Source organism: Garra rufa, chromosome 5, assembly GCF_049309525.1.
Source record: "Garra rufa chromosome 5, GarRuf1.0, whole genome shotgun sequence".
NCBI classification, from domain to species: domain Eukaryota; kingdom Metazoa; phylum Chordata; class Actinopteri; order Cypriniformes; family Cyprinidae; genus Garra; species Garra rufa.
In genome coordinates, this window is record NC_133365.1 from 36,219,189 (window position 1) to 36,245,394 (window position 26,206).

Consider the following 26,206-nt stretch of genomic DNA (forward strand, 5'->3'; position numbering starts at 1 on the left):
TAATGTTTTTTGAAAAGATAATCTGAATATTTGAATGATTTCTGAAGAAACATGTGACTGGAGTAATGATGTGAAAAATTCAGCTTTAAAAAACAGGCATAAATTACATTTTCAAATATATTCTAATTAGGGATGCACGATATGTATCGGTCCATAACTTGCCCATTTTGTCAGTAAAGCCGGTTCTGTAATCAGCGGTAAATGCCATTAGGTGCGTGATTTCACGTTGAGCCGTATATACTACACACAGCCGTTGTTTACAGACAAGCTGCGCACATTCACACTGATAATGAACATTGCTATGCGCAGCTGGTCGGTAAACAACGGCTGTGTGTAGTATATACGGCTCAACGTGAAATCACGCACCTGATGGCATTTACCGCTGATTACAGAACCGGCTTTACTGACAAAACGCGCAAGCTTTATCGACCGATTGGTATCGGTGCATCCCTAATTCTAATAGAAAATGGTTATTTTAAATAGTACAAACATTTAAAAATGTAAATATTTTTGCTGTACTTTGAATACTTTGGGCCACAAAATGTATAAATAAATTTCTGTGTATAAATAAATATGTAAATATCTGGGTTTTAAACCAAAATGATGGTACAGTCTTATTTGCAAAATACAGCCAAGAAATGAACCACACATAGCATAACTAAATAAGTATATAACTACGACTGTATTATATTGAGATATAGTACAGAAATCTTCACATTTAAAATAGAAGTAGAAGGATCAAACAAAAACGTATAACAGTACATTATAATCATGTTATAACAGCATGTTGTAAACTATAATCAGTTTTTCGTCACTCTTTGCATATGAACAGAACTACAGGATACACATCTCTTTTTGCATCCTTTCTTTGCCTCCTTCCTTCCCTTCCTTCCTCTCTCATTTTGAACGCTATTATGAATATGGAATTTCCTTGAGACTAGGTAAAATCCCCTCTCTTGTGTGTTTCAACTTAACACTTGTCATGTTGTCATTTCAAGTCACCTGAGATGAACCAACAATAAGGGTTAAAGACCATATTGTAAATGACATTCAAATGACTTTTAAAGGGGGGCGGGGTGGAGGGCTAGGCATGTTAAAAATGTAGGAAACTTTTCAACTAATTGTTATCTGGCTTGAGGAATCAATGCTAATCAACTAGGCCCTATACTGTATCATATCCCTCAAATTACGTTTGAGTGAAAGCAGCTATTCTATATATAGACTGTCAAAACGATAATCGTCTAGTCATCAAAATCAAAGTCAGTGTATAATTTCACTTTCATAATGCAAAGTGACAGTTGGTATATATGAAAATATATGCGGAGAGAAAATAAACCTAAAACTAAAAGCAACTGTTAAAAGTGTTCACATCGAGTCGTTCAGCATTTAAGTTACCTAACAAAGTATTAACTAAACAGCTTGGTTTAAAAGGTTCGTCTACCCTCACATGGCCATATTTTTTATTTGAAGGACTAATGACAGCGTAAGTATCTGCAGCACAAAACGAAACAAAAAGAACAAGCTTTAAAGACAAAACAACTTACCATTGTTATAATCTGTCGCTGTTAATACACCAGAAACTGTCACCGAATATACCGCATCTGAAAGAGACACCAGCCGCTGATAAGAGAAAATAACTCAAGCTCGATATCTTAAAACTTCACGTGCGTCTTTACAAAACTCTAATCTTCTGCTAGACTTCTGTAAGGAAGCGCCTCCCTTATCTACTGGGCGTTTAACTCTCACTGCGCAGTGCGCAGCTGCGTGACACTTATTAGTTACGCCCATCTCCTGACTTGCTATACTGCAAACTATACTATTGTTCTTGGTCATGTACCAAAATGTACATTCGTAATACATTCTCAAAAAGCAGCTCAAGCTGGCACAAAAGCGAACTGCGAATTCAAAATGTTAATCATTGTTTTTGTGAATCGATTCCTTTGAACGAATCAGTTGAACCGACTCACAAAATATGCTAATAGAAAAATTTACCACAGAAACATGAAGGGAAAAGTTTGTTGCAGATGGTCTAGAAAACAACAAGATCAAATCACAGCTGGGATAATTGGCACGTGTTCATGCGTTCCTGTGCTGTTGTTTAACCATTTTGTTACAATGTAGAGAGTCTAGACACAGTGTCCTCCACAAATATTGGCACCCATGAGCAAACGCAGCTGTAGGAAAAATCGTTTATCCTTTTGATCTTTCATTAAAAAAAAATCACAAAATTCTAACCTTTCATTGAAGTAAAACAAGTGTCATTATGAAGTAAATGTTTTTCCTCTAGTTCAAGTTGGCCATAATTATTGGCACCCCTAGAATGTGTTATGAGTAAATTAACTCAGTATATTCCTATTCATATTTACATATTTTAGCACACCAGGGTGACAAGGAACATGAAATTGCCCAGCCATGACTTCCTGTCGCACAGGATTATTAATACCCTGCTGAAAAAACAGCTAAAACCAGTCTAGGATGTATGACTGGTTTTAGCTGTTCAACCAGGCTGGTTTTAGCTGGTCAGCAGGCTGGTTTTAGAGGAGTTTTGGCCACTTTCCCAGGCTGGTCATACTGGGAGACCACCTACTTCCAGCTTAAACCAGCTAAGACCTTTTCAGCAGGGTATGAGAAACACAAAGGCCAAATTCCCTTAATCAGCCAAAGGAGTAAATATTGTTTCAATCTGCAGAACAATATGGCTGAGCTTCACAAAATAGAAAGTGACTTTAAGAAAAGAGCTAAAGCATTGAAAACCACTTTTTCACCAACAGGGCAATAATTAATAAATTCCTAATCTGCCTGGATCTGTGTTTATATCGTCCTAATGCAATGTGAGGAGGAGAGTTTGAGTAGCCAAAGACTTCTCAAGGATCACAGCTGGAGAACTGCAGAGACTGGTTGAGTCTTGGGGCCAGAAAGCCTAAAAGAATTTCAATAGCCCCTACATCACCAGATGTTTTTAGGAGGGTTTCAAGAAAAATTCTGCTCAGTCATCCAAAAACAAACTCCAGCATATTCAGTTGTTAGATACGACTGGCTTCTATGGTCAGATGAAACTATAAAATGCTTTTTGGTAGCAAACACTCAAGATTAAGATTGGTTTGGTGCAAAAAGGGATAAAAAGTTCCCCGGGCCCACAGTCAAAAATACTGCTGGATCTTTAATGTTGTAAGCCAATTTTACTGCCAGAGATCCTGGACATCTTGTTTAGAAACATGGCATCATGGTTTCTATCAAAAATAAACCTGACTGCCACTGTTAGAAATCTTATAATGGGTTGTGGTTGGTTCTTCCCTCAGGACAATGATCCAAAACAAACACAAAATGTGTCACTAAGGACAAAATGAAGCATCTGCCTTGGCCGTCCCAGCTCCCTGAACTGAACTCTATAGAAAATGAGTGGAGTGGACTGAAGAGCAGAAGCACCAACATGGAGCTGGGAATCAGGATCTGGAGTTATTCTGTATGAAATAATGGTCTCTGATCTGTTCCCAGGTGTTTTCCAAACTCATCAGGGATTATAGGAGAGACTCAGAGCTGTTATCTTGGGAAAAGGACTTTGCAATAATTGGATGCCAATAATTGTGGCCAACGTAAACTAGAGAAAAACGTTTATTTGATAATGAGATTTTCCCCCACTGTGTATTGTTATACTTTAATTAAACGTTAGAATTTTATTAATTTTTTGAATGAAAGATCGAAAGGATAAACAATGTAGATTTATTTCCTCAGCTGACTTTGCTCCTATTTACCAAGGGTGCCAATATTTGTGGAGGGCTGTATAAGAATCTAGAGTACACGATACCGATACACTAACTATAAAAACACATTATTTCCCTATTACTCTGTACACCATTAAGTTTACGTTTGTCTTCCGTATCAGCTAAGGTCAAAACCCGCTGTCCCTTTCTAGAGATGCAAATTGGTGGATATACCAAACCAAATTAATACAAACCCATGTAATATTAGAAAATTGTTTACCATTAGTGTATAAACATGATAACACCAAATGAGATCAAAAACATGTCATACTCAAGTTTTAATGAGAGATCAAATATTTATTTACAAAATATCACATTTCCCAGATATTACAGGTTGTTTATGCTAATAAGATTCAATTCCAAGGCACTTTTTTAAATTATTACTTGTAGTAGGTGATTTAAAAAATGATTTAATGTCTTGATCAAAAATGTTTTCTTTGATTAAAAGGTTTGTTTAATGAGCGAGAATAATACATAAAATGCTTAACCCTCCTATTTTTACATACAGTAAGATAATTATGGAAGCAACAAGAGATACAGCATAATAAGACTCAGGTTTACAAACATTCGAACAGTCATTCTGACTACATAAAGACATCCAGTGCCTTGACCTCTCCAAAGCAAAGTGCATAAAGCTACCCAGCAGACTAATTTAAGATCAGCCAACGAGAACATTCAGAAAAGTGATTTTCACTGGTTGAATTGAGATAAAGGTAAAAACTGCAAACTGAAAATTACAGTACAGGCTCTAAAACATTCCTCCTTTCTGTGATCGAAACAGAAAAAAGTTAAGCGTCTTGAGTTTCGGAAAGCTCCCGCAGTGCAAGGCCAAACTGTTGTTGCAGTACACTTAGTACTGACTGCATGTGGTACACTGCAAGTCAAATTCAATGCAGTGATTTATGAGGATCATACGAGGATTCATCGTTCCTATCTAAATGACCTTGTTCAGGTGCTCTTGTTCCATTAAAAAAAAAAGTATTCATTCTATAGGACAAAAATCAGTTTCTGTGTTTTGAAGTTAGAGGCATTGCCAATTTAGGACAGGAAAAATTACTCCAAACATCTCACATTTTTTTAATTTCCTCAATGAACTGGTGTGTTTGGGTGCAACAGTTGTAAAAACACATTTTTGTTTGACCTTTTACAAATAACAATAGTGGGTAAAACCACAAAGTAATCCATTAAATACAAAATAGAGACACTATGAGATCTAAAAGTATTCCATAATTACAAGTAACATCTTACATGATCTAATCTAGTTATACTTCATAATTCAACAGATAGAACGTTCACCCATTACCTTCACTGGATCAATGACAATATATGACTATTTCAAGGGCACCTTATGAACAATATTGCAAGTACTTCTATACAGCTGTGGCATTTTATCAGGCTTTAGAGAACCATAAAGACAGCTGAAGTGGTCTCTAGGATGATCTTTCAGGAGAGAAGTACAAAAATAGCTTTTTTTTTTTAAAACCTCCATTTCAAGGTTTCGAAGCTGTCATTATGGAAGCTACTCATTATAAGGTGATGTATATGAGCAAAATGTGCAAATAAAAGGTATGTGTGTTATATGTTGGACTTCCTGAAGTTGACTTGTGTTGGTGTGTGGACATGGTTGCATATATCTGTATGTGTTTGTAACTGATAAAAATGGTGAAACTATGGTGGTGGCAAAGTGGGAGGTTTGGGTGCAGGTGCACTGGTTGGAATCACACCGGTAGCAAGGAAAATGATAATCAGAACAATGACGAGGACTATCACAACAATAACCACAATCAGCTTCACGTTCTTCCACCAGTAGGCACGAGCAACCTTCTGAGAAGTGTGCCTGAAGTTCTGGGCCTAGGAAGCAGGAAAAAAGACCAGTAGAGTGTCAACTTATGTGGGACTATAGCTGCATATGTTAGCCTATTAGTTAAAAGTTTGGGGAAAATCGAATTTTTTATTCAGCAAGGACACATTAAATTCATCAAAACACAGTGAAGGCATTTATAAGGTTACAAAAGATTTCCATTTCAAATTTTCTAGTCATTATAAATGAAAGCACAGCTATTTTCAATATTGATAAGTTTCAAATCAGCATATTAGAATGATTTCTGAAGGATCATGTTACACTGAAGACTGCAGTAATGGCTGCTGAAAATTCAGACTTACCATTAAAGATTTATTTACACTATAAAACATATTGACATAGAAAAGTTATTTTAAATTGTAATAATATTACTTTTTTTAATCTAAATAAATGCAGCCTGGGTGAACAGATTTTTTTTTTTAAATATTGAAAAATCTTACTGAACTCAAATTTATGAAAAGCAATATACATAGTAAAAATACAGTGTGTGCTGGATTACAGCTGTAATATGTGATTTTTTGTTCTGAAAGTCTCACCCCAGCTTGCAGGTCCTCAGATTTGCCCATAAGATCATCCAGCCTTTCTCCACGAGCCAGGATCCGATCTACATTTTGGGTCATAATATCCTTGACCCCATCCACTTGAGACTGCAGAGATTTAACTTTGTCTGCATCCTGTGAAGACTCTCCTTCTTGTGGCTCCTGCATTGGGGGGAATTGAAAACCAAAACATGATCAAAATAGCTCCAAGCATATAGTAATAAAAATCCGGAAAGTTTGTAAAAAAGTTATAAAATTCAAGTTTTTAAATTATATGTGACCCTGGACCACAAAACCAGTCTTAAGTCGCTGGGGTATATTTGTAGTAATAGCCAAAAATACATAGTATGGGTCAAAATTATTGATTTTTCTTTTATGCCAAAAATCATCAGAAAATTAAGTAAAGATCATGTTCCATGAAGATTTTTGTAAAATTCCTACTGCAAACATATCAAAATGTAATTTTTGATTAGTAATGTGCATTGTTAAGAGCTCAATTTGGACAACTTTAAAGGTGATTTTCTCAGTATTTTGATTTTTTTGCACCCTCAGATTCCAGATTTTCAAATAGTTGTATCTCAGACAAATATTGTCCTATCCTAACAAACCATATATCAATAGAAAACTTATTTATTGAGCTTTCATATGATGTATACATCTCAATTTTGTAAAATTTAACCTTATGACTGGTTTTGTGGTCCAGGGTCACATATTAGGCCCATTATACAAAATTGGTGCAAAGTCAAAGTTGGTAACATTTAAAAAAAACATTTCCCACAAATTTTGCAAGAAAATTGTATAATATCCAAAGTAGTTAATTCTCATATTGTATTTTCGGAAAGTTTTGGAATATTTGTCCTCTCCGTAAATTTGTCACTACCAAAACACAGTATTATATAATTTAATTAGAAGTGTTACATTAACGTGTTAAGATTTTTTTCTTAATACGTTTTCAGAGGTAAATCAATAACAATGAAATTGTAACAATATTTCAAATGCAATTTATGAGATTTGTTGTATTTTGAATCCAATTTTTCTTTGTAAAAGGCAAAAAGTTGATCATTCTGATTTCAAAGTTAAGGATTCATTAGTTTGAATATACATTGAACCAAACACTATTATGACATCTTAGTTCATAATTCAGTATACTTTATTTTTGACAAAGCATGCCATGTTTCGGTTGTGACTGGTAGTTTTGGTAGCAACCACATCACATTACAAAATTTTAACTCATACTAAAACACTACTAAAACATTCTAAAATAAAATAAAAAAAATTGCATAACTGTACTAAAATTGTGTTTATTTACTTCAAATAAAGAATTATGTATTCCCTTTTGTCACTACTGAAACAATAATGGTTTTGGTTGTGTCTGTTACGGTAGTGACAATTTTAGCTCAAATATGCTAATCAGCACATGGTTAGCTAGCACAGTTCTGAACAGTGGTAGGGGCTAAACATAAAAACTAAATGTTATGGAATGACTCCAAAAAAAGTGTGCTTAATTGCAGAAAAAAAGGTGTTTGGTAGTGACGTTAATTACAATTACACACAGATTTTCAGATTTTTAAACACATTTACCTCAAAATGATGGGATCTACTTAGCATATAAAGCTATGGGAGAGAGTGACACACAAAAATTTCCTGATCATAAATGTATGTTGTAGTTAAAATCAGACTCAGCCAATGGACTAAAACATAGGCCTATACTTTTTCGGTAGTGACATGAAAATGTGTTTTATAATTTACAAAGAAAATAGGATCTTAGTAAACATCAAAGATTTTAAAGGTGTTTTCCAGTAGTTTGCACTAATTCTGTAGAATGGCCATTCTACCTACCAAGTAGTTCACAGAAGTAGGTTTTTTAAATAACATCAAATATGTTTGGAAAAAATGATTTGACAGCAGTGGCTCTTGAAGCAAAGCTGTTCAGTATAATATCTAAAATATGACATGAATAATGTGTGTTTTTCATTTTTCTATGCATACGAATATATGGGGAGCTACATTTAATCATTCTGATATAAGACAATTCATGAAGCAATTTAAAACATACAGTAATGACTGTTATGCAGTGCTGCCCATTTCTATATTCAGTAAAATAATTTGTTTCAATTAAAAGAACTACAACACATCATATAAAAAAAACAATAATCAACAGTGCTCAGTAATGCCTTGATATGAGACCACATGTGTGATATTGACAAAAGTGATGCAACAAGATAGCTTTAACACATTCACACATCGACACACTGGTAAGCAAAGTGTAAAGTCCATAATAACCATCACTGGCATTGCTCATTTTGCCATTTGGAAACTTTTTTTCATGCTTAACCACATTAAACACCTTTAAGTCCTCTTGCAAGGCCGAAACTTCATAAACAAAAGGTGTTACCAGGAAACCAAAAGCAATTCTGCGTCACTACCTGTCCTGCCCTTTCTATTCTAGTCAGTGGCTGTGTCACAAGGCCTTCAGAATGGCAGAAAGCTATTAGGTAACACTGGATACTGACAGCCTGAAGTACCATTATTGTGGCAAAATGAAGCCATGTGATATCCCTTACTGTAATGTGATGGCAACAATATAATAAAAAGTAAAAATGTATCCATCTACTTATCTCATTTAAAGTTCCTCTAATACCAGCAACCAAATTGTTTCCTCAAAACACTGTCGAAGAACGGTGGTTTAACCAAAGTCTCACATAAAAATACAGAGGATGTCTTATATTTTGGTAATGTTGAAATTATTTAAAAAAAAACAAAAACAAATGGTTGACTGTTGATCAACTTTATCTCAAGCAACCCAGCCTGCGGATCTCACACTTCAACAGTCAAAGGGTATGTGTGATCTGATCAGCATATTTCTAAACTGTAGTGAAAACATTCAAAGTAAGCATTTAATAAGTGTAGAACTCAATAGTTGGTTGTGTCTTTTAAACCGGTTATACTTCACAGCTCAAGGTAAATTCAATCCATCTGTGTAAACAAATCTGTACAAGAAAGTTGCAATGCAAATTTGGATGAGCTTAAGAATAAAAGTGTTATCTAAACAGCACATTTGTTTTAGAAATCCCAAACAAATTATCGACGTTAACTCAACAGAAACTAACTTAGCCTAAGTATAACTTGAAAAACGAGCTTCGCCCTGTTTTGAATGCATCAACTCACAATCGGTGAAACTAAAATAAAATGTGAAAAATATCAACCTGCTCTAAAGTAAACTTTTCTAACACAAGTAATATGATTTACATGTGCCCAGAAAGGAACTGAGTTTACACAGCAGTTAGTTTTACTTCAGTAAGCGATGCAACAACAAGCAGCACCTGCTTCTGACTGTCGTTCATTTTTTTAACTTACCGTACTATCTGGATCAGCCAACCCCATGATTGTACTGTTTGGTGTTTTAATTTACTTTACGCGAAAAAAAACACAATTGTAGTTTTTCCTTCGGAGTTCAAATGTTTGTAACTGTTTCTTCGAATGACCGACAGATGTAAACCGCGTCAACACTTCCTGGTCTCTAATTCAGTCTTTTCCTCCAGCGAATGATTTGGCTTCGGTCCACCTCTGTAGCGCCACTTCCCATGACATCCTCAAGATGGCGCTGGATTGATGACGCATACTTGGACATACCTGTAAGGTGAGCGTTATCAAGCCATCAACGTTTCTGCATTTCAGGTATGACAAGATTGTTTTTGTAAGGCCAAACAATGACAAGTGAGTCATTTTGACTTTTTTTTTTTAATGCTGATGAGATTCTCTTTTGAGTGTTTTCCATTAAAGTTTGTTTTAGAGTAGTCTTAACATATGTAACATTATTAGGGCAAAACGGTTAGACTCATGAACCAAACTAAACCATTTTCTTCCGCCAAATGTAACAACTGACTCCACCTAAATGCCTCAAGTATTTTATGTATTCATGTCGAGCATTATCCCATTTCAAAATGACATCATAGTAGACACAAACAATACTTAAACAGATACTTGAATAACTTTTATTTTTCAAAATCAGATGTAGAACATACATCTAAAAGAAACCTCGAGTTATAAAATGAAGTTGTACAATTTAAATAAAACATTTTTAAAAATAGACACTGACATAGTAACTTATTTACTATTACTGAAGCTGCTAAAACAAGTTATTAAAACAGGCCAATCTTAAAAGCAATCATATTATTCAGGCACTGCACCCTGTTACGTTTTTTTTCTTTCCTGGTGCATACTTTTGACATATTTCAGGTTTACTTCAAATTCTGTGTTAGTTCCCTGTACAACATTTTTAACATAATCCTGGCATCATCTGTTTCTTGATTGTACTGTTTTGGCCACACATAGGTATTTTATATGACATGAAGACACACAAAATGATACATTTTGTATAAAAAAAAATAAAAAAAAAGTATCAGTTTTTAGTGGCCTTGTTTAATGATGATATCAGTCATGCCGTCAATCTTGTGCAGCTCCAAGTTCTGTTGAAGGAAAGAAGAACTTTTAGATTTACATCAATCAAATGTTGAGATGATTCAGGAGATCACAAATACATAAAACACAAGCTATGAACATTCAATGCATACTAATGCGAAACACAGTTAACTAACAACAAAAAACACCCTGCTAATATTAAATCAACACTGACATTTAAACAGACATCCATTGACATTCGATTTTGAAGTCATGTATAGCAGAAAGTACTTACTTTCTCATTAGCCAAATGCAGAAGGGCCACAAAAGCCAGTGGTACTGAGAGATTGGTAGCCATTGTGGATGGAAGCCTGGGTGGAAAGAGAAATGTACATACAGTACATGCAAGAAAAATGTAAATACATCTTAGATATTATTTCTTCTGTGAGCAGGAACAGCATAGATACATAAAGATACATAGCACTAAGTAAAAAAACAAAACAAACCTGTACCTTTGTACAAGATTCCTGACAGACTGGCTGAATGATTTTTCTCCAGGTACTTCTGTCGTCTCCTCAATGTCCACCTGCTAAAAATGGTAATTCAGTCATTTAAGTCAGTCATTAAAGTCAATCATTTCAAAAAAAAAAAAATACACTACCGGTCAAAAGTTTTTGAACAGTAAGATTTTTTTTTTTTTTTTAAAAGAAGTCTCTTCTGCTAACCAAGCCTGCATTTATTTGATCCAAAGTACAGCAAAAACATAATTTTTTAAATGTTATTTATTTCTGCGTTTTTAATGCTGAATTTTTAGCATCAATACTCCAGTCACACAATCCTTCAAAAATCATTCTAATATTCTAATTCGCTGCTCAAAAAACATTATGTTGAAAACTGCAAAGTAGAATTTTTCAGGGTTCTTTGATGAATAGAAAGTTCAGAAGAACAGCATTTATCTGAAATAGAAATCTTTTGTAATATTATAAATGTCTATCATCACTTTTGACCAATTTCAAGCAACCTTGCTAAATAAACTATTTAATTTCTATAATTTCTTTAAAATAAATAAATAAATAGATTCCTTTTGAATGGTATAGTGTATAATGTTGCAAAAGCTTTTAATTTCAGATAAATGCTGACCTTTGGATCTATTTCTATTCAAGGAATCCTGGAAAAAATGTACTCAACTGTTTTAAGTATTGATAATAATAAAAAATGTTTTTTGAACAGCAAATCAGCACATTATAATGATTTCTGAAGGACCATGTGACACTGAAGACTGGAGTAATGATGTATTTAGCATTTTAAAATATATTCAAATAGAAAACAGTTATTTTAAATAAAAATATTTAAATAATTACTGTTTTGCTGTACTTTGGATCAAATAAATGCAGGCTTGGTGAGCAGAAGAGACTTCTTTAAAAAAAAAAAAAAAAAATCTTACTATTAAAAGTTGGCTAGTAGTGTATATAAATCAATTAGCCACAAGTTTGCAGTAATGAAAAACAATTTATTGAGAAAAAAAAAAAAAAAGGTAACTTCTAAACTTAACTAAAAAAACACTAAAAAATAAAACAGCTTCACTAAGCTCAGTTTCAGGAAGCTACAATGAACAATTACAAACCTTTGCTGGTTTCTCAGGACTTTCTGTTAGGAGACCCCACATAGTGGTCTTCAGCTTTTTCATGTCCATCTTCTTGGCTGTCCTGGCATAGTTTATCTCAATAGTGTTTACCTAGATGAGCAAATACAATGCATTCATGTACAATCCATTCAAACAGTTGAAATAAATCAAATAACTGTACTGTAGTAGCCAAAACATCTGTCCTCTCATCTTACTTTGTGAGGCTCAGGGACGAGACAGTCCTCTCCATATGTAGAGATGTCATCTGTGTCTAGAGAGAACTGGGTCGATCGGCCTGTTGGGGAGTCATCGGGTCCTCCAAAACCTTCAGCATCCTCACTGTCAACTTCCTGTTCCCAGAAAACACTAACTGTTAAACAGACAATCTTCATGACAACCTGTGACATCTAACCTTAGTGTGTGGTGTACCTGAAGACCAGGACAGAAGTTGGCTGTGTCATTGGCGTTGTTGTAGTCATACTCTCCGATGTCCCCACTGAGCTCTCCTGATAATCTCTTCTTTCCTTCTGCACTGAGCTGGAATGAAAAAATAAATTATAGTTATCCATAAGATGATAATTACGAACCGATCTGGCAGTCAAACTCAGCACGGCATCCTTCTGATGTTGTTTTAGATTAGCCACAACCAATATTCTGTAGGCTACACAGCAATGCAGACAGGAATATTAAACATTCAAGCACTTACTGTGTTGGAGGGTTTGAGACTGAGCTGTGACAGGTTACTGGGTGGATACTGGAAGTCTGCTGGAAGTGTGGTTTTCTTGTTGCTGGTGTTCAAAGCTGATTTACTAATAGTGGTTGCTGCCTGGAATTAAGCATTTCATTGTCAGTTTGTTGCCAAGTAATCTGCAGCGTACTTTAAAATTTTAAATAGCAATGTATGAATTGCTGTTATAAAGCTTTTGTGTATTACAGAAGTCATGAAAACATAAAATGAGAATTAACAAATTCAAACTTACTCTAGTTGTTCGAAAGTAATTATGAAAGTTGATATCTCCTTTAAAGTCAATTATGAGAGGATTCTTTGGTGCTCGCTTCCGAGGTTCCTTGTCTGGTTTGTGATCCTCTAGACAGGATAAATTAGAAATTGGGTGAAAAGTGGCACAAAGCAAGCACGAAATTTGAAACTGATCAAATCAACACTAGGAGTTAAACACTACTAGGGTAATTTATGCCTTACGCTTATGTCCAGGTTTGAAGAGCCAGTAGCCAGGCCCAACCCAGGTGGCCATGGTTCTGGGACTGAAGTATGAATACTCTCTGGGCTGATCAGACAACTGCATACACATGGTGGCAATATCCACCTCACCAATAGGAATAACGCCTCTGTTAATAACACAAACACACCTCACAGTGAATAGACAAACCAGCACAAAAGAAATTTTGATGTAAATAAAATGGGAAATTCTGAATAGTCATAGACATAAAATATAACTTGAAATGTAGGAGCTCAAGCTCAGGTTTGATAGTCTTTGGAATGATGTCTAAATAATTGCAAATGCACAATATTAAACTGCAACTATTCGCTCATTGTGAATAGTGTGTGAAACTTCATTGCGAAAAGAGTTTGTCTGCAAGCAACAATTGCAATACATTTTGTAAGTACTAACCGTCCTTTCTGAGGGCTCTTTGAACAAGCTTCTCTGTGTTCCTTAAACTCCTCACAGTCTCCCTGCCTGCCCTCGTCCACGTCTGCATCTGCATCAAAATTATCCCCAAAATCTGGAGCCTCATCCTCATCTGGCTCAATGTCTGCATTGACATCGAATGCATGCTCTCCCTGCTTCATCCTCTCAAGCAGCTGGTTAAGGTTTGTGCTCTATATTGACAATGACATCAACATGGATGCGTTCAAAAGTTGATAAAAAAGGCAAGTTCGTTTGTGGGTTGTGTGCTACCCACTACTGATGAGATGGCACAAGACAGAATGACTGATAAATTGGTCAGTAGTATAAGGAATCAAGACTGTCATCCTCTTTATGAAACAGTCTGAGTGAGTTCTTTTAGCTCAAAATTAATTAATACCCAGTGTTATAAGGAATGATATAAAATTTTTATATAATACCAACAGCTATTCAATTATATAATCAGTGTCACATTAGATGATTTAATTTATGTAGAATCTTAAATTGTATTTTTGCATAACATGGTGTAGTGTGTACTGTGATGTTTGAAAACAAGGTGGGGTTGTATGAGATATGGTATTGTGCAGTATTTTTATTGGTTTTATGTATCCATTGTGTGATGAGCTTTGCTGTGACGTGAATTTCCCTTTAAGATCAATAAAGTAAATCAAATTTGATCAAAAATTACAGTAAAGACACTCAATGTTATGAAAGATTCCAAGAAGGGGGGGAAAAAACCCTGAAAATGGTCTTACCTGCTCCGGAGTCCATCTAGTAAATGAGAAATCCTCTAAAGATGGACAAATCGGCCTGTCCTCTAGTGTCTTTAGATGACCTGGAATGAAAAAAAGGCATGATTCCATTCATTCATGTGGTTAAACAGCTCAGTATGGATGTAACTTAGAACACATGCAGAAACGTGAATATATAAATATAGAATATTACTTGGTGAACCCAAGAGTAAACAGTCCCATGCCTTTGAAGAATGTGCTGTGCAAAGAGTTTACCTTTAAACGGCGAGGCAGGAACATGCTGATGGGGCACCTGTACAGGAGGCAGTGGTGACTTCAGCAAAGTCATATGTGAAGGAAAGCGCAGCTCACAGCGACTGTCTTCACTGAACAGCACAGAAAGGAACACTCCTGCTGTACTATTTTCATCAAAGGAAGCAGCCATACGCTGGAACATGGGGTCCACCTGCACAAAGAATGTTTTAGGTCATTAAAGATGCAACCAAGGAAGTCACACTTTACAATATATGTACTATATATCAAATGTCAACCGCTTGATTGTTATTCAACTTTTTTTTAAGACAAGAGTGGAAGTGGACGTTTGTAACCTGAATGTCCGAGGCTTGTGGGGCATTTACAGTTGTGGACAACTTAACATACAACTGGCAGAATCTGCAAAATGTTATTATTTTACCAAAATAAAAGGTATCATACAAAATGCATGTTATTATTTTGTTAAGTATTTAACTGAATAAGATATTTCAATTAAAAGATGTTTACATATAGTCCACATGAGAAAATAATAGTTGAATTTATAAAAATGACCCCGTTCAAAAGTTTACATACACTTCTTAATATTCTTAATACTGTGTTGTTACCTGAAGGGTCCACAGCTGTGCCTTTTTTTTTTTTTGTTTAGTGATCTTCATTCTGTTCAATAGTTTACACCCCTGGCTTATATTGCATTATTTTTTCTTCTTGACCATCAGTGAGCATTTGAAACTTCTGTAATAGTTGCATATGAGTCCCTCAGTTGTCCTCAGTGTGAAAAGATGGATCTCAAAATCATACAGTAATTGTTGGAAAGGGTTGAAATACACAAAAATGCTGGAAAACCAAAGAATTTGAGATTTTTCTGAAGAACAGCAGGCAGTTTAACTGTTCAGGACAAACAAGGAACTCGTAAACTACTATCCAAAAAAAAAAAAAAAAAACACAGATGCGGATCATTCAGGTAACAACATGGTATTATAAACGAAGGGGATGTAACCTTTTGAACGGGGTCATTTCTATAAATTCAACTATTATTTTCTCTTGTAGACTATATATGTAAACATCTTTTATGTGAAATATCTTATTCAGGTCAGTTCTGAATAAAAAAAAAAAAACATTTTGTACGATCCCTCTAATTTTGGTAAAATAATTAACATTTTGTAGATTCTGCAAGGTGTATGTAAACTTATGACCTCAATTGTTTAATGTATAAAACTATTTAGATATCATGAATACTAATAGCACAATTTTCTATTAAGATACTTTGAAAAAAAAGTGTACTGTGAGAAGTGGCATACACATAATTTTTTAACGTCTTGACTTCAGTCATGTTATTCACCTCACACTTCATCTCTGATTCAGACAGATTGATGTTACTAAGGTTCTGCTCCACTGTCTTCTTCTGAGGCCTTTTTTTAGGCTGTTTAGCAGCCACCTGCTCACTCTGACCGCCCTCAGCTACCTCAGCCGCCTCCTCACCATCTTGACCTGGAATGAGATGAGAATTTAGTAATACTGTGCAGGATCCTAGGACAGAGCATGACACCATTCCTCCACCAAGAAGACAATCACCTAACCCTCTCTGACCGATGATCTATGTTGTAATAACATTCCAGGAAAGACCTGACTTGAACAAATACTCACTGTCTTTTGGTTTGGTCTCAGATCCCAAGCCTCCCAGGACTCTATAAGCATCAGCGTGGACAGCATCCACCCTCACCGCATAAATTTTTGTGCTGGCGTCCAGGGTCCCCGCTGCCACCTAGATCAAAACACAAACTCACAGCTGTCATATTGTTTCTGATGACACATGTAAACTAGTGCTAAATACAAATTTTGCAAGCTTCTACCTTGAAGTTGAGCTCTGAGTCTTTCTGCTTGAGAATATCTGCCATGTAATCAATGAGGTGTAGACCAAATGCATTCTTTGTGGTAATTTTCTGCAAAGGGAAGGCGACAAGTAAGAAGCCCCATTGCATTTCAAATGCACACAAAGCAGAAAACAATAAAGTGCAGTGTACATAAACATCAACTCACATTTTCAGTGGAAAGCTTAATGCAGGTTGAATAATGCTCAGAAATCTGTGCAGATGACAGCTTGGGGACAGCAGCAGGTGTGCCTGTAGTACTATGGTGAAGAAAAAACACGTTTCTTTGTTGTCAAGTACTCTGCGGTGTCTTACTTTCATTTTGCAGATGAACACCAGGGTTTTAATTTACCTGTGGCTACCGGCCTCGTTAATAGAGGAGTCAGTCACTCCGTGAAGGTCGATGACCCTGGATCTGCGTCTTTGACGTCTTTCCTGTTCATCATCGTTTCCCTGGATATTATCCAGCAGAGGTGTGCTGGTGGCTGACAGAGCCGCTTTGTGTCCTATTGCCGGGGAGGACCACTGTCGTGGCCGTGCCGTCGGGGTATTGAATGCGCTCATAACTACACTATTAAAAAATATTAGTTTGTTATACATCCATACAACACCATGGAGCACTTTCATCAAATCCAGTATGCTAAATAGAGCATTTGGTCTAACGTTACTCCAACACCGGTAAATCCTAAGACCTCGCCATGTAAACAACTTCGAGTAACATGTATTTAGCTGCTTCACATGAGAACTTATAGCTAACAAACATATCCAAAATATAAATGCTATATAAAAAACATAAGTGTATACCCCTATAGCTGTTTTCCAAAATCGAAATTCATACATGCAAACACTTCAGTGTTATGATTCAGTAAAGCGCTTTATGAACCCTTGTTAGCTAGCGCTAAGCACGCTTCTGAAAACAAAACACATTTAAATGATAAACGTAGGCTTTGAAAACGTACACCAGAGGAAGAACAAACAACAAAAGTTCAAGTTACCTGCGATTATCTGATGATTTTAAAGCAGTACAACTGACCCAAAGTTTCTCTGTTCCGTCTGTTCAGACAACCATTTGAAAATTAGCGCCGAACGGTTACACGCGTCATCAGTGACGTCAGACGTACAGACGTAAAAGTGAGATTGTACGCAAAACACTTCCATGTTATACAGTGGAAAATACATATTTTAGTTGATTTCATTTATTTGGCTATAGATTATAGTTGTTGTTGTTTTTTTAATTAGTATGCGTTCAGATGTGAACACGTGAATTATAAACATAGCTAAAGTAATGCCATTGAACAAATAACTTTATTTTATTTTTTACTGATTACAAAAAGATACATTTTGGAATTTGTTAGTAAATGCAATATGAAATGGCAACATTCTACCAACCACTGTCTGTAGTATTGTATTGTTGACCGATCTCTAGACTAAAAGGTTAATTAATTTTTTTTGTTGTCCGTCAGATGGCAGTAAAGTCGCGGTTAATGTCGTTCACGATGCAATGCAGGACTCCCGTTTCTGTCTATTAAACTGAAAAAACGTTTAAAAAAATCAGTCCGGTCCTGAAGATCGTCTAGTTAGAGAAACATCACTATTACTCATAGAGAGTAGCCAAATTTTTAATGGAGAAACACATTTGTTTGATGCACCTAAATATTCGAACATGTTATGCTTTTGAACTTTACATTATTCATATCATATTATAAGAAATCATGGTAAAAGGTAATTAGCTGAAGATTTATGTGAGATTTAATTGAAGATACACTACTAGTCAAAAGTTGTTAAACTGTTTTTTAAGGAAGTTTCTTCTGCTTACCAAGCCTGCATTTATTTGATCCAAAGTACAGTCCAAACAGTAACAAAAACATTTTTTTTACTATTTAAAATAACTGTTCTCTATTTGAATATATTTTTAAAATGTAATTTATTCCTGTGATCAAAGCAAAAATTTCAGCATCATTACTCCAGTCTTCAGTGTTAAATGTGATAAGTTGTAATATTATACACTATGCCATTCAAAAGCTTAGAGTCAGTATAATTTTTATTTTATTTATTTACTTTTTTTTTTTTAAATTAAACTTTTATTTAGCAAGGATGCTTGAAATTGATCAAAAGTGATGATAAAGACATTTATAACATTTATAAGATTTCTATTTTAGGTACATGCTGTTCTTCTGAACTTCCTATTCATCAAAGAAACCTGGAAAAAATTCTACTTAGCAGTTTCCAACATAATAATCATAATAATAAATGTTTCTTGAGCAGCAAATCAGAATATTAGAATTATTTCTGAGGGATCATGTAACTGGGGTACTGATGCTAAAAATTCAGCTCTGAAATCACACGAATAAATTAGATTTTACAATATATTTAAATAGAAAAAGTTATTTAAAATAGTGCAAATAATTCAAAATTTTCCTGTTTTTGCTGTACTTTGGATCAAATAAATGCAGGCTTGGTGAGCAGAAGAGACTTCTTTAAAAAACATTAAAACATCTTACTGTTCAAAAACTTTTGACTGCTAGTGTGTGTCATAGTGACACTATGAATGCAAACTGAATGTAGGTTTTAATAAAAAAAAAAGCTAAGATCTCTGAAATGTATAGGCTATCTAGTCCTAATTCATGTAAATATTACATTTAAAAACAATAACACTAATAACAGCAAACCACTTGGGGCCTTCTGTGTCAATTCTGGGGGCATCTAATTTTTTTTATTATTATTATTTTTTTTTTTATTACTTTAAAATAAAAACTAATTTTCACTCCACAAATGTAAAAACAGTAATGTGTCTCGTCCTGGAGACTAAATATCTTACACTAAATATATTAAAATATAAATATCTTACACTAAATATATTAAATGATATTATATTATGAATCTTGTAAAAAGATCATGTCATTTTGGCCTTTAATTCTAAATACATTAATAACAGCTATTGATGTGATGACCACAAGGATTTAATTTACAAGGACAGTTGTGTTAAGGTAAGAAATATGAAATGGGATTTACATCTAAATCATTTTATTGGATTGCAAAAGCAAAACTCTTTCGTTTACCTCCATTTAACAGCACAGTAGATAAAAGAGGTTTATCTACAATATAGCACCTTGAGGTCTGCATTGGTAACCTGCCTGGATAAGAGGCAAATATGTGCAGTGTGATTACTGTGATATATATTTTAAATGGATTGCTGGAGGATTGAATCAAACCATCAAGAGAATATCTTCCTCAAACTGGAAAAGCAAATAGGCAAGACAGGGAACAAGTGTGCACATGGCCAATGTATATCATTAACTATGGCATTTACCAACGTTAAATGTCAGTAAGGCTAGCTGGCGGGACTGATCGTGAATAAGTTTGCCGATGAAACAGACCCACTGACTGCAATATATGAGCATAAACAGATCCACTTTATGAATTAATGCTTGTTGTTTATCTTTAGCCTCTCTGTGTTTCTTGTTTTCTTTCACTTTCCTTCTTCCTTCCTCCACAGAACCATATAATCTCACTCTTTCCTGTGAGCTATATACTGGCTTAAGGAGCTTATTTTAACCTTAACATCAACTGATGTGTACTAAAGCAAAGTATGAGGCTACTAACATTGACTTTGGTTGACACACGGCTTCACACCACAGAAACCCAACTCCTGCAGTCCCGCAGATAACGATACACATTGATTTTATTTGGAGTGAATAGCTTGAGGAGGGAAGGTGCCTCAAGGTCTTTCCTTTTTGAGTCAACTGGTGGTGACCTCCAGTCAGTCTTGTGATTGACATATTCATTGCATATGTTGCCACAGTGAACCTCTAAGGACATACACGCTGGGCTAATCTATCAATGTAGGAACTGATAATGAGACCACTAAAGATTTACAGGGTGAATCAAGGCCGACAAGGTTTTTCATAGTGTTAAAAATGTCACTTTAGAGTGACAGAAACAAACTTAAAGGCAGTCACAGCAGTTAGGAAGAGAAGATGAGGGCCTTGAACTCCCAAGTAACAGCAGACAGGATTTTTTCCCCCTTTTTTTTTACACAGATCTAGTGGAGTAAGCCTGTGGTTAAAGGTGAGAACAGAATGAAATATATTTCAGAATTGTTTATGATTGCCATCGTCCTCTTTTGACACTGCCTTCAGTTAGAGAGCGAGACGGCCTTGAATTTGGTATTTGATGTATTTTGGTATTTGAAGTCTTAATCAAATGAAATATCTGCTTTAGATATCTTAATACCCCCTGCTTAACTTTATTTAACACTGACACATTGTTCTGTTCATGTAGAGTTATATTAAATATGATGGAGCATTCTACAACTGGCTGCAAAGTGCAAACCTTATATTAATTACATTAAACGTGATTGTTATATTGCTTTTCCCTTTTTTTTTGGCTTTAGCAATTTCCTAAACAATAATTTCCTGCTCTGCTAGTTTGTTCATGTGCTCATTATTCCCTGAAGTGTTTCTGAGGAAAAAAAAACACTGAATAGGAAGTATAGGCTAGACTGAATTACTTTGAATGAATTAAGATAATATACAGTTGTTGTTTTATGAGCTATAACTCCATAAAAAGTTTGGTCGACAGACTTTATTCGTCTGTTTTTAAATTCCGGATTCATTATAGTCTCCTCTGACAACAGTTCTCTTTCAAGTATGTTAATTTTGATCTGCATGACTTTACCAAGATAAAGAATACAATGGCCTATTCATTGCAAAAGCTCAGGAGGTTTCTCATCAGCGATTTTCCTCTCAGGTGAGGGGTTACATCTTGATTTCAACAGGTTTTTCTGCTGTGTGCTGAGTTAATTAGAGGGAGTCTGAGAGAAAGAAATGTCATTGTGGTCCCTGTGTCCCCACCAACCGCAAAATGCAGTTTATATCAGACAATTTGATCGTCTCCAGCCTGATGTTATTGGACCATGAGCTAAAGCTGAGTTCTGTTTTAATTACTGAAACAAATTTAAGATGTTATGTCTTCCAGTTTCTAATTTGAAAAATATTGCTCTAAAATGTACATAATACAGGTTAGTAGCTCTAAAAGTTTAAATAAGCCGTTGAGGACACCAATGCAAATTAAAACTAATTTGTTGTACTAAGTGTAGAGGGTGTAATTTTAAGTAAGTTCCATATGTGAAGACCAGGGTCAGAAATGACTTTTTCCATGAAAAGGCATTTTTACATTTATAAGGGCAATTTTTATAATCACTTTATTATTCTATAAAATATATGTTGTCTTTAATGTCTTTAATGGGCCTACTTAAGTTGACCCAATTACTTTATAACACTGTTTTAAATTGTCTACATTATACATGTAAAAACAGGAGGCTGTAAGGCTGACAAAAGCATTAGTGCTCTTTATATTGTAATAACGATTATTAAAATCGATATAGAAACCGATATTTAAAACGTTTTATTGTCGATTTGGGCACTTCACATTCTGGCTTCATAGACATATATGTTGGTCCATGCCAAGTCTAGCACAAGTTATGCGAAAACTCCCGTTATAATTACTGAAGCTATGAAATTAATATTTTATTTACATCGTTCTGTTGCACTCATCAACAGCTCCAGCAATGCTAACTAATCTAAGCGCCCCTGATTGGCGCGTTTTCAGCGCTGACTAATCTAATCGTCTCTGGTTGGCCAGTGCATTTCTAAGGTTAACAGAAACACGTTTGATTGGTTATAAGGCTCAACGCTGCACAAAACAGCGCCTAAAAGAAATGGACACTTTTCATTCATTTCTACATTTAATTTTAATCGGGACAGCCGTAATATGTTGTGTAGATAATAAATTGTGTGGAGGCATTTTTTTTTACTGTTTTTTTTTTTTTTTTCATTTGGAAAAAAATGCCTTTGTTCATTTCCGACCCTGGTGAAGACAAGGGTGTTGATGGTAAAACTGTTTTACCATCCGATATTTATCATCCAAAAACCCAATGTTTATATTGTTTTACTATTCATAACATTTTACCTTTCCAAACCCCCATATTTATCATTTGTTTCCACAATAATCGACCTAATATTTTCCTAAGGACTAGAGATGGCTGGCCTACTTCCACTGCCTGCTTCACGACAATGTATACTATTAAACACTATTTCTACTTGCTTTAGTAAGTTGCTTGTAATAAATAACCTAAAGGCTGACTTTTAAGATTTTATTGTAAACTTGGTCTACAGTACTGGAAAATAGTATATTCTTTTTTATATTATGACATTTAGTAGCTTTATTTTTCACATGATAGATTTTATGTTTTTTTGGAATGACTGTGATTCACTGTGAAAAACCTTTGAGAAATCATGAAAATACTTCACCATAACTGTCAGTTATTTCAGTCGGCTTTTGTACGTTTTGGGTGGACAGTGATTTGGGTTCATTCAGTTGTCATCTTGCTCTCATTTCTACTTCATTCAAAGGAAATTGCATTCAGTTTTAGGTAATAGAAATCCAGTTTGAAAGAGGATCTCTCTGTACAATGTCTTGCTTCTTGACCTCTGAAGGGGTAGGTTGAGGGGATGGGTTGTGCTTTTTGAGACAGAATGACATATGCAGACACATATGAGCACGTGTGCGATTTTTGTTTCTTAGCCTATTCCATTTCTTTTCATAGTTCTGTTTCATGTATTAGGCTATGCATAAAAGGCTGAGACATAGACAAGATATTTCCTTTCTGTCCAGACACTCTCACTTTCCCCTTCGCTACTTATCTCATTATGGATTCATAATGTGGGTCCGGTTATTAATGTAAGAATATTGCAACCAGATTCGGAACATTTAGGCCTCCTCCACATGAATGCAATCACTTCATCTGCTGCCATCCACCCCCTCTTTTGCATTTCGTCCCCACACCTCTGTCTCCATTTATTTCCTTCACCTTAGAACAGTCCTTCCTGACTTTAAACACAGTAGCTGTCAAAAATAATAATCAACATATAATCACCAAATTAGATTCACTAGAGTATAGGTTTACTGCATTATGCAGTTTACATTATTTACTGCATTAATTTAAACCTTAAAGGATATTTCATCCAGAAATAAAAATTCTGTCAATAATACTCAACCTCATGTTGTTCCAAGCCCGTAAGACCTTCGTTCATCTTCGGAACACAAATTAAGATATTTTGAATGAAATCCAAGAGCTTTCTGACCCTGCATAGACAACAATGCAACTGAAACTTTCAAGACCCAGACAGGTAGTAAGGACATTAAAGTAAGATCGTTAAAGTAGTAGGGCTGTTGTGATTTGTCCATTCGGAAGTGGCGCATTCATGGACGAGAAAGCATTATCCAAGGCTGCATTATATATTAAACCAATTTAAAATCATAATTAAGCATAATTGTGAATTTACAACTGCAACGGCTGTAATATAGGTTTAATATATGTGTGTCAATTATTTACATGCGTGTAGGTTACATACGTGCGTCTCACAGCAGCTCTATTCACAGTATGCTGTTCCACAGGAAATGTTATCATTTACATCTGGAAACGCTGTGGTAAAGATATGGCAAAATATTAAAGATTAAGTAGACATTTGACTTGAAATGTTGTTTAGTCAATATTAAACAAGAATTAGATCGCGCAGTAAAGTGTAAAAACAATCGTCAGGCCGTTGGCGCCCTCTGCAGGCCTTTGTTGTAATGCGTAATGTATATTAGCTCTATTGTTTATAATACATTATGTATTTCAACAGTTTTGTGCAATAAAACCATGATTTCTTGCTTTTGATTCTCTATTTGAACTAATAATTATTGCCTCATTCATTGCTATTATATATGTATTTTAAGTAAGTTGTTCAAATACATCTATTTTTATTACCACAAAAATAAAGAATTAGTAATTATAATTATAGGGCCCTATGAAATCCGTTTTAATTTTCAAATTATTATTTTTTTTTTTCATTTAATTTTTCTATACTCTTGTTTTAATGGTTAAAGCCTGTCTAATTAATTGAGTTTTACAGTTTTATTTTTTCCATTACTTTTCTGGATTCCCTTTTATGGTTCCATTAAATTTTAATAATCAAAAGAATCTCCAATTAGTTGATTTTATTAAAAATAAAATGTTCTTAAGTAAAATTGTTGATTTCGTGGGAAATTAGTCATTTAGATTAAAGAATTAATTTAAAAACTAGTCAATAGATTAATCAATATAAAAATAGCTGTTAGTGGCAGCCCTATAAAATAATCCACGAGACATCAGTGGTTCAACCGTAATGTCATGAAGCTAAAAGAATACTTTTTGTGCACAAAGAAAATGAAAATAATGACTTTATTCAACAATTTCTTCTCACTACGCATGTGTGGCTGATGCTCTGACGTAAAACCTGGATGCACTGCGCTTTGTTTACAAACAAAGGAAGGGGCATACTGTACATTAAACAGTCTTCATAAACATGTCTGAAGATTTCAGCATAGAGGATGATTTGCTTTTTGCCCAGCCTTACTTATTTAAACCAGAATATACAGCGAGATGGACGTTCTACGTCAGAACGCCAGCATTGCTGCCTATGCAGGGTCAGAAAACTTTTGGATTTCATCAAAAATATCTTCATTTATGTTATGAAGATGAATGAAGGTCTTACAAGTTTGGAACGACATGAGGGTAAGTATTTAATGACAGAATTTTAATTTTTGAGTGAACTATGTCTTTAAGTCTGATCCTTGCACTGCAGTTTGATATACGTTCTGTTGAAAGTTTACTTGTGTTCATAAGAAGCAGAAGAAAGAAAGTATGCCCATTATCACGCAATTACATTATTAAATGTAATTTTCTCCCAACACTTTTTACCTCTTTGAATATCTTTCTTTTATTTTACAAGACTATTAAGCTTTTCTTTTCCATAAAGGCTTTTACGCCTACACACCAGATGTCTTTTATTAATTGTTCTGCTACAGTTAACAAATACCTCAAAGGAAATGAAAAGGATGTGGAATAGTATTGTGTTTTTATTTATTGCATATTCATATTTCAAAGGTTTTAGATGTTTATAGATGTACATAAGATGTTCTTCAAGTCACCGAGGCCTTCATTACTACAATTATCTTGTGTCCTTTAGATTTTAGCATTATTATAATAATTAATGTCCTCATAGGGAGAGCAATTATGTAATTCCAGCAACTAATTGCATGTAAGGGTTAGAGACTGGAGGAATGCATTTCTAGAGACTCACTGGCAGGATGCACTAAATCAGAGGTGTATGGGGTCACCCCGTACCGCTCCTGTCTTGACTGATAGCTCAGTAAGTGCTTTGCAGGAACCCAGAGGAGATGAATACTGATGGATGGCAGGGACGCTGTGAGGAGACACACTAAGCTTTCTGCGAATCACAGACACACTGTCACCTTATATCTGCCAAACACCAGCAAAATCCAAAAGCAAGCTCCCAAAAATCACCTAGGCAACAGAAATGGCCTTAGCATCCTAATTTTCCATCCTGAAATTGTCATTTGGAGTCTCTTTGATTAAGCTGCTCTGTTGCACTTCAACACGCAGGCTTCTTGTTTC

General features: G+C 34.9%; 3 protein-coding genes across 3 annotated transcripts in view; all 3 read right to left on the minus strand.

The window, feature by feature from the left end:
* The window catches only part of vamp5 (vesicle-associated membrane protein 5), an 8,095-nt gene extending 6,389 nt beyond the window's left edge, over window positions 1-1,706 (minus strand). Inside the window, exon 1 of the mRNA XM_073840738.1 lies at window positions 1,545-1,706. Within this exon, the coding sequence (XP_073696839.1) occupies window positions 1,545-1,547 (3 nt within the window). The 5' untranslated portion in view covers window positions 1,548-1,706. The remainder of the gene's footprint in view (window positions 1-1,544) is intronic.
* A 2,314-nt stretch (window positions 1,707-4,020) lies between these two features.
* Window positions 4,021-9,684, minus strand: vamp8 (vesicle-associated membrane protein 8 (endobrevin)). The gene is made up of 3 exons (XM_073841049.1): window positions 9,519-9,684; window positions 6,159-6,323; window positions 4,021-5,612 (listed from the first exon to the last, which is right to left on the minus strand). The coding sequence occupies exons 1-3, from the start codon at window positions 9,543-9,545 to the stop codon at window positions 5,430-5,432; spliced, it is 375 nt and encodes a 124-aa protein (XP_073697150.1). The 5' UTR covers window positions 9,546-9,684; the 3' UTR covers window positions 4,021-5,429.
* Window positions 9,685-10,142: 458 nt separating this feature from the next.
* ncaph (non-SMC condensin I complex, subunit H) lies at window positions 10,143-17,796 on the minus strand. Its single transcript, XM_073841153.1, has 18 exons — window positions 17,700-17,796; window positions 17,057-17,275; window positions 16,874-16,964; window positions 16,687-16,776; window positions 16,481-16,598; window positions 16,176-16,324; window positions 14,840-15,029; window positions 14,588-14,667; window positions 13,818-14,026; window positions 13,388-13,533; window positions 13,167-13,273; window positions 12,893-13,012; window positions 12,616-12,723; window positions 12,402-12,536; window positions 12,187-12,297; window positions 11,075-11,151; window positions 10,858-10,933; window positions 10,143-10,630 (listed from the first exon to the last, which is right to left on the minus strand). The coding sequence occupies exons 2-18, from the start codon at window positions 17,266-17,268 to the stop codon at window positions 10,571-10,573; spliced, it is 2,079 nt and encodes a 692-aa protein (XP_073697254.1). The 5' UTR covers window positions 17,269-17,275; window positions 17,700-17,796; the 3' UTR covers window positions 10,143-10,570.
* Window positions 17,797-26,206: the final 8,410 nt, after the last annotated feature.